The 13,096-nt window shown below is 36.3% G+C and overlaps 2 protein-coding genes across 2 annotated transcripts in view; one reads left to right on the top strand and one right to left on the bottom strand.

The window, feature by feature from the left end:
- Positions 1–13,096, top strand: part of GUCY1B1 (guanylate cyclase 1 soluble subunit beta 1) — a 75,153-nt gene that overhangs the window by 53,327 nt on the left and 8,730 nt on the right. The gene's annotated exons all lie outside the window — the stretch shown is intronic.
- Positions 230–12,996, bottom strand: ASIC5 (acid sensing ion channel subunit family member 5). Its single transcript, XM_003205358.5, has 10 exons — positions 12,887–12,996; positions 10,288–10,594; positions 8,441–8,672; positions 7,145–7,264; positions 6,185–6,334; positions 5,483–5,630; positions 4,602–4,658; positions 3,598–3,766; positions 1,051–1,142; positions 230–429 (listed from the first exon to the last, which is right to left on the bottom strand). The coding sequence occupies exons 1-10, from the start codon at positions 12,924–12,926 to the stop codon at positions 230–232; spliced, it is 1,515 nt and encodes a 504-aa protein (XP_003205406.2). The 5' UTR covers positions 12,927–12,996.

The following is a 13,096-nucleotide window of genomic DNA, read 5'->3' on the forward strand; positions in this document are numbered from 1 at the left end:
ATAAAATCTTAGGTAAGTATTAGATTTTTCTTTATATGAGGAAGGTGAGGCTTTCCAAAGTTCTTTCATTAAAATTATCTAGCACAGTTAAATAGCTGTAGGCACTAAATAAAATAGGAAGAATAAGAAGTACAAGGGAAGGGTGCCATAGAAGGTATTACTGTCTCCTTTATATTTTAGAGGTGAAGGGAAGGTGGAGAAACAACTGTTTTTGTGTCTCTCCAAGCCACTAACACTCTTGTATTCTCTTCTTTTTTTCCACGTGGGTTGGTTGGTCGTGGGATGGATTATTCCACTGAGGTATTTCAGGAGCTTTCAGTAGAAGGAAGAGGCACATCCAGAAGAAATTGGTAAAAATATACTCGAGCAGTTCTATGATTGTAATCATACTGGCACCACAAAACAATCCAAGCTGACCACCTACATCAGCTGTGAAAGGAGGAGATAAACATATGTCATCCAAAGCGTTCGGTTTAGTCTAGGAGGCAAACAAAACCCTGCCACAATTCAAGTGCTTAATAAATTCAAAATACATAATCCATCACCTTATGAAAACAGAATTACTGTTCTTAAGAATGTTTATGGAAAAAAAGACAAATGTGTTTCTTAATTTTAAACAAAGCACATACAACAACATATTTTACTGTGGAATGTGTACTTAAAATATTTCCTACTTCTGTGCTTTCTTAGCCATTCTCTTGCTTTTCCTCCCCATGTTTTCCCTCTCCCCTCTGAATCCCAGAAACTTCCTACTCTTGCAGTTAGTTCAACATGTTGTATAAATGAAAACTACTTCAAGATTTAATTATTATTCTTAACTGTTTTCCCTACTGTAGGTCATTAATGGTATGGCAGGAGGCCTATGGAGAAGAAACAGAAGGCAAATGTGATTATTATCATTACTGTATAAAAAGCATTGTTTTTTATTTATAAACCTGGATAGTCTAGGACTTGGGAGGGGAGAGAATTAAAAACAAACAAACAAAAAAAACCAGATGTTTTAAACATTTTTTTAAATTGATCAGCAATAAATGTTAAAAATTCCCTTACCAAGCAACTCGGGTATGGTCAAGGCCTTCTGCTGCTGAGTTATTCTGTAGCTCAGATCGTCATATTTAATGTCAATAGTCACAAGGTTCTGCCTAATGATAAATACATGCAGTATTACTTGAGAGTGCTGTCCATGCTTACCAACAGCCATCAGCATGGACTGAATTCATGCAGTGATGGTGTCTTTTAAAGGACAATCAGGTGGGAATTACAAAAAAAATGAGTTTTAAGGAAGAAAAAACTGAGAAAGTGTACTAATAGCAATAGTTGTAAGAGGAAGCCATTGGAGGAATTAGAACATAGCCTGAAGATTAAGAGCAACTCAGCCTAAATCTACGCTGTGGGATAAACTCCTATTTCTGAAAGGCTGCAGAGATAAGCTTGAGTGGAAGTATTAATCATCTGAAGCCACAGCAGAGACAGTGCTTGGACATATAGTCTCCTGCTGCTGTTTATGTGCAAATGCCTATGTAATCCTATAATTTCAATGGTGGTATTCGTGCAAAAAATCTCTTGCCCTATACTCAGGTGCCTACTTCTATCCTCTGCCAATAGCCTCTCTTACCTAATTATATTCTTGCTGCAAAAATGGAAGAGTGGGTAAATCTTTGTTGGAGCAGGACATGTGGAATGATTCAATGTGAATAAAGAGCTCATCTTTATGTTGCCATGGCTACAGAGTCAGCGTAACTGCTAAATAGAAGATAAACATAACGGTAGTGGAATAAAACAGACACAAAAACCAGTTGCACTTGTAACGTCATGACATTTTAGAACAAATGTAGTGAATATTAGTCAGAAGTGTGAACAGTTACAGACATGGAGGTTGAAAATGGTGATGAACTTATTCATCTGATGTTCACTGAAAACACGGTGGTGGTTTTACAAAGTGACTGCCGTCCCTTTAGGTGATAATTCTAAAATCTAGGTAACACTGAGTAATAAAAATAATCCTTTTCCATGGCTTTTAATATTAAGTCCTCCTACAAGTGTCATATGGTTGCTAGTGGCACTGTACAAGAAGGCAGTAAGCAGTGAACTTTTCCCTTCTGTTTTCGGAAATTAATCAGGGTCTGTTTTATAGCTCAGAATATGTATTTGTTAATACTTGGGCTGAATTCCTATTGGTCAAGGCTTGGTAACAGAGGAATGTTCTGTATTTTTTTCTTGCCTAATTAAATGATTGTGGGGCTGTACGTTGTGTTTACAGGCAATAATATAATTAACAAAGATAAAATGTTCTCAAAGGATTATTATCTTTTACATATTATAATGGGTGTCATTTTCATAATCTTCATATAGTTTCTGTCTAAGCATAAATGTATGAAAGCATCTGCTAACTGTTGGCTCTAAGAGTGACAAACCTGAAGTCACTGAAGCAATGAAATACTCATAAATATAATTTTTTGCTGTTGTATATAACTTGAATCTGTGGATATTATGAATTTGTGTAACATTGGTATTAATTCTTGTATAGGTGATGTGCCTCTGTGATGTAATCTGGATTATGAAACTATACCAGATGTTCTTTGGCAACTGGGTTGTATCTTTTTAGCAAAAAAAAACAAAAAAACAAAAAACAAACAAAAAAGAACAACAAAAAAAAACACAAAAAAACAAAACCCACAACATAGAAATCTTATTGGATATATGATGCTTGTTTTTCAAGGCAATTCAGTATCACTTCATTATATTATAGCTGTAAGGCACATATGCCTTTTAAATCATAATTACACTTGATATTTCTTCTATGAATTGAAATGTATTCAGATTATGCTAGCTCAGCACTACTACTGAGCAACACAGCTACATGCATAATGTAAGATCTAACAATTTCATGGATAATATTTGTTTTCAATACCACAGAGACTTATTTTCACACTAAATCTCTTCTTTGGGTATAGCCCACTTTTTTTCCCACTATGTAGAATTTTCTTCTACATGGATAGAATCACACTGCTTTTCTACTTCAAGACAATATGGTGCCAAATATTTTCTAAATATTTTTTTGAGTATTTAAATGGTATTAATGCAATTTTACTAACAGTAGAAAAGAATATTACGCTTCTGACATTTTTGCTGTGATAAAACCTAGCTCTTCAGAATTTCCACAGCTTTTTTTGCTAATGCGTTGAGAGAAAGGGCAGGAAGTTTATCAGCACAGTTTTGGGTTGTCCACTGACTTCTGTGGGATGGATTGCTTGTGCAGACTGTAAGTGGGTTTCATAACCCTACCCTTTCTTTATTCTTAACCATGAAAAGTTATATAAAATTTTAATTTTGTAAGAGATCGTTGGAAAAAGTAACGGAGAACATTGCTGTTTAAACTGGATTACTTGTTTATGGGATCCACGAGTCTTAGTTGTACCTACATATCATATATAAATTCTAATGTAATCTGTTAGGCAAAATTGATTCTCTCACCATATCTTTAATAACACTTAAGAGGGTATTTTTAAAAAGGTCGCATCATATTGTGCAACTCTGTTTGCACACTTAGAAGTAATTGATCATTGCTTTATTAGGCAAGCTGTTAAAAATGATTACCTGATGTACTCTGGACTCTTCTTCAGCTTTGCAGAAATGTATTTAATGGCATTTTCTCCTCCAAAACTTGAGTAGGTGACAGTGGTAGGGTAATGTGTTTCTTCACATGGGGCAGGGCAAGTGGAGTTGTGGGTTCCTACTGTACATAATCCTTTTACCTCTATGTCATCTGAAAATTCAGGAGAAATATCTTGCACGTTTCTAAAAGAGCACTCAGCATTAAGACTTTTCTAACCTTACAAAATGACTTTCAACTGATTTTTTTTATAAAGACTCACACTGGTTATCCTTAGAAAAGTGGATACTTTTTTGAAGCAACAAATATCTGTAACTAGCACTTAGGAAACTGGGGGAAAAAAAAAAAAAAGTAGGGCAAAATTTCTTTCTGAAGTATGAACTGCAATACACAGTTATCCTTTTTGAGGTGGGTGCTATAGTTCTCTGTTTGTAGTGCCTGCTGTCTTTCCTCTGCCTCTGAACTTGTTTTTGCTTACTGGAAGGAAGGAGGCATCTAGGTCTGCTAGAGATGATTTGATGCTTTCTTTCCCCCTAGTTAGTTTATACACTCTCTTAATTTATCAGCTTCTTTGAGAAGGGGGAGAAGGAAGAGCTCACATTGCATGGCTGCACCCAGAGCAAAAGAGGATTTCTAAAATTTATGAGAAGTTACTTCTCAGATTCTCTGGAAAATACTGTTAATGATAATCTGTTGTAATGATTAACAAATTCCATATCTGCTGTGTGCAGCTCATTTGCTCGTGGGAATGAGCTACATGTGAAAACACATTCATTTTATTTATAAAATGATAGGATCTTAAAATCCAGGGATTTTCAGTTACTTTTTTTAATCAGTCATCAAACTTCTTACTGCGTCTGATCTCTGTTTTCAGAATATTAAATGAACTGGGATGTGCTCCATTTCAGTATTACCTTCAATAATTTTGGGTATTTTCTGCTATTTGGGATTTGCTTACAAAATATTGATATGAAAAATTATTACTTACGGATTGCAGGATAAACACAATTGTAAGACTTCATTAAATCACATTCTATTCCATTTCCTTAAAAAGAAACATTCTTTTAGGAACTTAATCGAACAACCTAGCCCTTAGCTCTGAAAAAATAATGTCATCAAAGCCTATGTGCTACTTCATACTTCTCATTATACGTCTGAGATAACAATTCACTCCAGCACAGTGCAGGTACTAAATCAAAAATGGTACATAGCGATAGAGAACACAAGATCGAGGCAGGATGCTCCTGGTGCAGTGAACAAATGAACATCACTGCTGTGTTCCAGCCAGGATTGCTTTTAAGGTTGTGGCTCGGTCTTTATTTTGGCTAGCTAAGGCAAGAAATTTCTGGTTGTAGTATTGGAATTAAAAAACAAAGGAGGTGGATGGAATCCAGCTACATCCTAAACACTTCAGACTTCATGGAAGATTACTCAGATAGCAATTTCTGTCACAGCCCTGGGGCATAGTCTTTTCTTCCAAGATTTTCTTGTCTAAAAATGGCTGATGATCAGATGCTTGTAATCTCAGAATTAAAAAAAAAAAAAAAAAAAAAAGACAAATATAAGTAATGATCCCAGCTGAAGTTATCCTGCTGGGATCATTACTTATGATTGTTGTCAATACCACAGAGACTTATTTTCACACTAAATCTCTTCTTTGGGTATAGCCCACTTTTTTTTCCCACTATGTAGAATTTTCTTCTACATGGATAGAATCACCTCTGCCATTCAATAGTGAGGTGTCTCCTAGCAAGGTAGTCTTTATATATATGTATTATATTATATATATTGTATATATATGTATTGTATATAATATGTATTTTATATATATATATAATATTTAAATAATATGATAGTCCAAAGCAATACCTGGAAGGATAAAAGGCGAACAGCCGCACCAATCCTGTATGTACCAGGCCTTGCATTCCTGCAAACAGCCATTAGTACTGTAAGTATCCTGGTACTGAAGTTTGATATCAGGCTTGCACTCTCCCCATGGATATTCTTGAATGATTGACTGTAGGGTATTGATAACAGAAGATAAACATTTGTCCCTTTTAATATAGATAACAGTTTTCCCATATTTTTTAGTGTTAAATGCAGCATGTTGAAGATGTAAAGCAGTAACATGATTTAATTAGAGACAATTACAGTTTATGCTTTTGGAATTGTAAAGTCATTTCCAACTCTCACACAGCAAAACCAGGACCTGTTCAGACAGCCCAGGGCAGTGGGGTAATCTTCCCAGGTTGCACCAAGAGACGATACCAGGATCCTAATAAATCATTAGTATTAATGGAACTTGCTGATGGACAGCTATTGCTGTAGCTGCAAAGGCATCATTGCAGCAGTAAGACTGCAGGATGCTAACTTGAGTAAAAACAGGTCAAGCAAACCATCCATGTCACAAAAAGCATTTTTTCTTAATGGCTGGAGAAAATTTTATTCTTTCAGCTAACTGTGGCCTGAGACACATTTTAACTTCAAAAGCACCTCATAAATTGTTGTGTCTCAGAAGAGAGTTAGTGACAGTGAGCACTGATGTTGTCACTCGGTGGTCGAGGCGCTTACCTTCAGCTGCTGAATCGCGACCTGTGCGTGCATGCCGACTGGTGTTAATAAACCTAACCCATCAAAGCGTGGCATCTCTTTGGGTGAATGGATAACAAACGTGATACCAGCATCACTATAACCAAGGGCGGGATCATCGGTGAATTGCTCCTGAGGCAAAAAAAGAATTATTTAAAACAGCTTCGGTTTTGCTTATGTTCTGAAGATTTAGCAATATTTAAATAGTGCTATGGTTTTTCGGTCTTATTTCTCTAGTTTTCTCCTAGCAATTTGCAGAATAGTTTGGAAACAAACTGACTGTAATTTCCTTTGTTGATTACCATTGTGGGGTTTTCTTCCTGTTACTCTAAATTTCTAGTTTTTTTCTTCCTTCTATTCTATTCCACGTTCAAAAGCAAGAGGCAAAGATAAACCTTCATTCATAACATAAAGATTCATTCCTTTTCCTTGCTGCTACCCCACATGTCAGCAAGTTTTCCACTGTTCTCTTGAGATCCTGTCACTTCTCCCCCTTACAATTTCCAGAGAGTGAAAGTGAATGTTTAACTCTTCTATAACTGTAGCTTTTAGTTTTCTTTCCTCATCTCACAAGGTGTTATTCCCTGAGCTTTGATTTTTTGGTCAGTTACAATACTAATAAGGCCAGAAACCATTGATAGTGCAAAGACCAGACCCTCACGTGTTTGTATAAAATTAAATTACTTGTGGTGTTTTCAGCTGTAGGTACGCTGTATACATACATGCTTGCTTGCAGCTTTCAAAGCCATTTAGCTGGTACGGAGTCAACAGTCATTCAGAATTTTTAACCCAGTTTTGGATCTTTAAAATACACTTTCACTCAGGAATAGTCTTGAAAAAGACTTTTATGCAAGAAATCCAAATGTCTGATTAAAACGAAACCATCTGTTTATCTGTGAGTTTTTATATGATTAAATGTTAAAATCACTAGTATAGCTGTACCTGTTGGACATCAAAAAGTAAGTGTAAGCCTCTTCCAGACAAGCTCACGCTTCTTGCTGGAAGGTCATTGTAATTAAAAGTAAAGCAGTTTCCATATTCAGTGAAAATGTGTTCAAAGTCCTTCAAAAGAGAAAAAATAAGGAAGAATAACATGGGGAGAAAAAAAAAAGAACTTGCATTAGTGAATCAAACTAGGCTAGTTGGTTGGGTTTTTTCTTTCTTTCTTTTTTTTTTTTGTAGATTTTCCCCAAAGGCAATGCTAAATTTTACAATTAGGAAAGATGGAAATACTCAAAAAGCATTTCATCCCTTTCTACAAGAAATGACCTATAGAAATTGAAAGGGTAAATTCACATAATTTATTAATGCCCATGAGCTAGTCAAAATCATTAAATGAGGTTTTGATTTTGTACCTATTATATGCTGTTGAAATGATACATTCAGTTCAGTTTTTCCAGTGGCTGTTTAGTGGAAAGTGTTTCAAATGTATGCGTGATATTGCACATGGGGTTAAAATGTTTGCATTTTTTCCCCAAACCACTTCATTGAACTGAAAACCCTTGCTAATATGACTGCATTTCATAGCTTTAATTTTAGCTATTGGATACTTGACTGTTTTGAGTCAAGAGAACTCACTAGTGACAATTTTTAGAAGCCACAACATATCTAAGGACTAGATTAACCTGAAGGATTGCAGGACTGACCCTTCTGTTCACGTATTGTATTGAAAACAGGAATTGTTTTTTGGAAGAATTGACATTAATAGGAGGATCACATTCTTCTGTTACCTTCTGAAATTCCCAAAGATAGGCTATATTAATGTAGAATTCTTTTGGGCTCTGCTGGTAGTTACCCTGGCTGTCCATGTTCTTGACCCCAAGAATAAAACTAATTACATCAGTTGAATGCATCTGCGAAACTATGTCATACAAAGAAACTCCCTTCAAACTGATGTCATAGGCTTTTTATAAGGAAGATGGCTGGGTGGAGCTTGAAGGCATGACAGTTTTCAAAGGCCATTATCTAAGCAGAAGTGGAACTAGGCAGGGAGTAATTTAGACTGAAATTCTGTGCTACAGCTCAGGGAGTCCAGTAGGCTGTCCTGCTGAACTGGACTCTTCCTCAGAACGATTTACAGCTTGATTTTTTTTTTTTCTTTTTTTTTTTCTTTCCACTGAATGACTGTAAAGGAAAGCAGGAGGAGTAGCTGGAAAAGCCAGATATCTGAAGTCAACTGGTAACAACATATCCCCTCCCTCTCCATTCTTCTGTTCTAGTAGAGACAAGAGTATTTACCTCTGGGTGACATGTCTTTCCAAAAAATTCACATTCTAGCAGTGTGCTGCCATTCAGATAAAATCCGTTTTCCCTTGTAAACTCTTTAATGCTGAAGTTTTGGTTTCCAAGAAGGAAGCCATTTAGCTCTTGGAAATATTTGTCTTCTGTAGAAAATTTTTGGACAATTCCAGACACAATGTTCCAAAGGAAAAAAATGATTTGAAGATTACTCACTGCATGAGCTTGAAACCTGTCAATGGGAAGGAGAAAGGATTACTTGGAGCTCTGCAGAACTATTGGACCAATTTCAGTGCTCTTTTTGCTGACTATGTGACGTGGTTTGTTGCTTGTTTACAAACTGTACCTCATTCCTGTCCACCACGCTTGCACTTTGATCTCTAGAACATGGATAAACAATGTAGTCTTAATTTCTAGGAAACAGTTATTTTCAAACAAGAGAACAGAAAAGGACACCTTCCCAGGACTGCTATATAAAGACCTCTGTCGTGTGGAGCTACTAAAAAATAAGCAAACAAACAAAACAGATTGGTCATCTACATAATCCAGCAGCCAGAACGATAGAGCTGATAAAAGCTGGACAATTGTATGTACATGAGGGACTGTGGGAGGACCAATTCCTTTCAAAAAAAGAGCTGCTTTCCTTCATTCGTATGATTCATTGTTTTCTATGTGCATCTCATGTACCTGTGTTACTGTGACACTAAGTCTACCTGCTCGTGAGCTCTGTCACTGGTGCTACAGTAGCAGGAACCAAAGGTGATCTAGGAGAACCTAGAATCCTTTTGAAATCTCAAAAATATGAGATGTTGGATGTGCTAAAAAGACAAAGGAAGATTTGTGCCTCTTTGTTCTGCCAGGAAAGAAAACAGTAACTGAAAACAGGAGTGAAGAATAAGCACAACAGGAACAGCAAATGGATGTGGCAGCAAATTGTCACTAAGGCAGACAACTGGTAGCCAACTGTTTTATTGCTATGTGCTGCCACTATAGTTAGAACGAATGAGAGATTTTAATAATGCGTACTCAACTCAAGGAACTTCTACTTGCAGTGTATATTCTACAGTATAACCCAGAAGGACTTCATGTAGGGTGATGGAAATGAAAAATAGTGAGACAGAAAAGCACCAGATATTTGGGACTTGGACCTTCTGGTTGATTCTGGCAACAAAGGGTAGAATATCTCAGAACTTACCATTCTTGAGAAAACAATGTCAGTAAAATTATTTTTCTAAATTACTTGCATATTACGTATAAAAATCAGATTGTATATTTACTGCTTTCTTTTTTTAAAAGCAGTTACATCTGAATTGTGGCCACTACTTTCAACTTTAGTGAAGTTCCTGCTTAGGTACATGGCTTTCAAACACGCCAAATGCTTTCCTCTTACAGATCCCACTGACATCAGCTGGAACTACAAAGGGTGAGTGCTAATGAGAAAAAATAATTGCTTTGCCTGAAGTTTCTACAGTTGTATGATGTTTGTATTTAAGCTTCTCTGAAAATGTTGTCTTTCATTTTTAATTTCTATGATTACTGTCCCTTAGTTACACTGTAGAAGGAGCATTCATTGGCTATGATTTTACATGGAAGAATGTTTATACTTCCAGGTTTTGAATATTAAAAATCTGTGGTGTAATTCATCATTCAAAGATGGAGGAAGATTAAAAATCTGCCTTCCTTAATTCTCACATTTTCTTCTTTAGCTGAATAGTGGTGTGGAACATAGATCCCTCAGATTTGTGTTTTGCTGCCTTCATGAAAAGAATTGTGAAGCCCGGCTGCTTTATATTAGCCAGATAAAGAGATGTAGCCTCTCAAGAGCAAGCAACAAGCACAACTTTTACCTGTTCAGGTTGCAAAAAGTCACAGCAGGGAATTTGACATTTTCCACATGCTGAACTACCACAGTAGTGGTGGTTGGCCAGCTGAAGTAGTAGTTAAAGCGACTGCAGATTTGCCAAATGACGATGCCAAGACAGCCTGTGACTACTAGCAGCCACAGCACTCTGCGTGTGCTGCTCTGCGTTTGAACAATTTTATGCACTCCATGGAATGATGTGGATGAGGCAAACTCCTGACGATACTTCCTTCTGTCTTCCAAGCGTGGCAGAAGTTTCTTTGTTAAGTACAGTCGTATCTGATCCAATTTTCCTAAGTGTTGACCAAATGAAAACACACATTTTTAAAATCAGCATTTACATGGCTCTTAGGAACTATGTAATTAAGATGCTGGAAAGCATCTAGAAAAAGTCATGAACTCTTTGATTAGTGGGCTTCCTTCTAAGGGTAGTCTAGAGTTCTAGGAGATGTGTGCTAGATTAGCTCAGTTCTCAGCTCTGTTCCCTGCCTGAGAACAGACTATACTGTGCAATATTTTATGCCACATGATTGTTAAGCGTATCAATATAAATGAGTAGTTTCATTCCCATGGAAAAGATTGGATTTTTTACAGCACAAGATGCTGTAAAAAGCTAAACACCTGATTATTAAAGTCCTGGTCCTTCCTGCTTGCTCTAAAAGATAAAAAGGGAATTATGCATTTTTCAGACTTTCATCCTTAAATTACTGAAGGTTTCTGTGTAAAACTTGGAGGGTTACAGATTCAAAAGGAAATCTACTCTCCTACCCTTACGTCTGTATTAGTAGATTTAAGAGTGTGGCACGTTTTCTTGCATGAAACATAAATTTTATTAAACTGGTTTACTAGAAGTTGTTACAGTTGGGAAGAGGAACAAAAGGATGTGTGAGTTTTCTGCCAAAGCTGTCTTGACCACATCAACTCTCTGGGATGTTGCTTTGGCCTGTGGGCACTCTGCCAATTAAATTCCAGTTGGTTCTGGATTTCAAAATGTTTCTGAAAGGAAACAGCTTTTTATGGTTTTTTAATCATTCCTATAAGAATTTTAATTCAATGCTAGTATGATTTACTCCAACTCTTATGACTATTTCTGCTGGAAAAGTGCTCAAAAGTTTCTCTCCTAGCTCTAGTGACTGTTGGATCCTCTTGCAAAGCTGTTTAGGCATTGGTTCTTTTGTACTTCACGTTGTAACAAAGGAGAAATGATTAGAAACTGTTTTCTCTCCAGACCATAATACTGACCCAAGCTGTATAGGTGGAACAAATTTAATATTCTCTTGTTGCAAGATATAGACGCTGACCACTGATTTCAGGATTTGAAGACACTTTTTTTTTTTTTTTTTTTTTCTTTAAGCATTCACCTTTGGTCTCAGTCTGGGTCTCTTAAAAAAAAAAAACGCAGTGACTTAAATATATTTAAAATGATTGCACAATGTCATTAAATGATGATGATGCTAGATAGTCAAAAAGACCTTGGGCAAATGTTAGGTCTTAGCTCTCTCAATAACCTATTGTTTGATATGCATATCTTTTGGTAATGATGTAAAGTACTTTTAATGTTGACTCTGCAATTAAAAAGAATATAATTATGTGGATTTAAAAAAATATATTAATAGAGAATCCAAAGGTTAAAGGATGGATAAGCAAGGAGGTAAGTAAATCAGAGGGATCCAGGTACAGGAGCAAACAGCATGTTCCAGTGTAGGCAAATATGGAACATGCATGTCATAGGGCAGACAGAGCTACGTTCAGGATGAGTTGCAGATAGTTTGCCTCAGGAAATGCTGATTGCTGAAGAAGTTGTGAGAGCCATAATGATTTGTCAGAGAAACCTGGTTTCTCAGTCCAATGGTTTTAAAAAAGAAATCAGTTATCTGCATATGTAACCAAGGATATTAGGCCAGGGATGTACTGTTTTGAGTTGGTCTAAAAACTTCAGAAATTCATGTTATCTTTAATGCTAATACTATAAGCTGAATTTAAATAAGTTTTTTTTTAACCTTGGTAAGTTGACAATTCATCACAGTCCATAAATACTTGAACAGGGAACTAATAGGTAATAGTAATGGGCTCTTTTGATCTAGTGTGGGTGGGAAGATGTAAAAGGACCCAGCGAAAAGAATGGGAAGCTAAGATCTTTCACAGAAAAAAATAACGTACAGCATGTTGAAAAAGCAGCTTATCTTCATCTGGAGCTGTTGTTATCTGGAAGGAGTTATTTCAAGGTTACATGTGGCTTTTGTCTTTGCAAAGGTTACTTAGTCTGGTTTTCTTTTATCCTTAATCTAAAAGTCATTAGATTAAGACATCATTCAGAAAAGTCATTGCGTTGTGTTACTTTTATTCTACATGCAAACAGGACCAATGGCTAGAGAGTATTCCTCATGTCCTAAGAGAAACGTTTTCTTTTCTGCAAGATTTGTTTCATCTCTCCCTGCTTTATATCTTGAAGACGTATATGACTTCTATTTTGGATAAGATTACAAGAGAGGAAGACAACGTTTCTCGTTTCATCAATCCTGACAAAAACACCCGAATATAACTAAAACTTTTGGTGAGGCACTCTAATACGTCTAATTACTTACCTTTAGCATCCAATTGAGTGAATCTCCCCAGCTGGTCCATGAGGCTGTGCTTATTTCAGTAAGGAGGGAAAGGATACTGTAAGCTGCCTTATCACTGTGATCATTGCTAGCTAATGGCTTTTATAGAAAACTAAATGGGAGGTGATACTTGATGACACAATGCTGGGCAATTTACCTGCCAGGGTTGCTATGTTTTTCCTTTAGATAACA

This window comes from Meleagris gallopavo, chromosome 4, assembly GCF_905368555.1.
Source record: "Meleagris gallopavo chromosome 4, MGAL_WU_HG_1.1, whole genome shotgun sequence".
Classification (NCBI taxonomy): Eukaryota; Metazoa; Chordata; class Aves; order Galliformes; family Phasianidae; genus Meleagris; species Meleagris gallopavo.

What these genes read in the sequence shown, in the direction of transcription:
- ASIC5 (XM_003205358.5), bottom strand. Translation starts at nt 12,926, where the DNA reads ATGGACCAGCTGGGGAGATTCACTCAATTGGATGCTAAAG. An exon ending in CACTCAATTGGATGCTAAAG is followed by an intron (nt 10,595 to 12,886) that starts GTAAGTAATTAG and finishes GTCAACACTTAG; the next exon opens with GAAAATTGGATCAGATACGA. An exon ending in TTGTGTTTATCCTGCAATCC is followed by an intron (nt 3,767 to 4,601) that starts GTAAGTAATAAT and finishes CTGAATTTTCAG; the next exon opens with ATGACATAGAGGTAAAAGGA.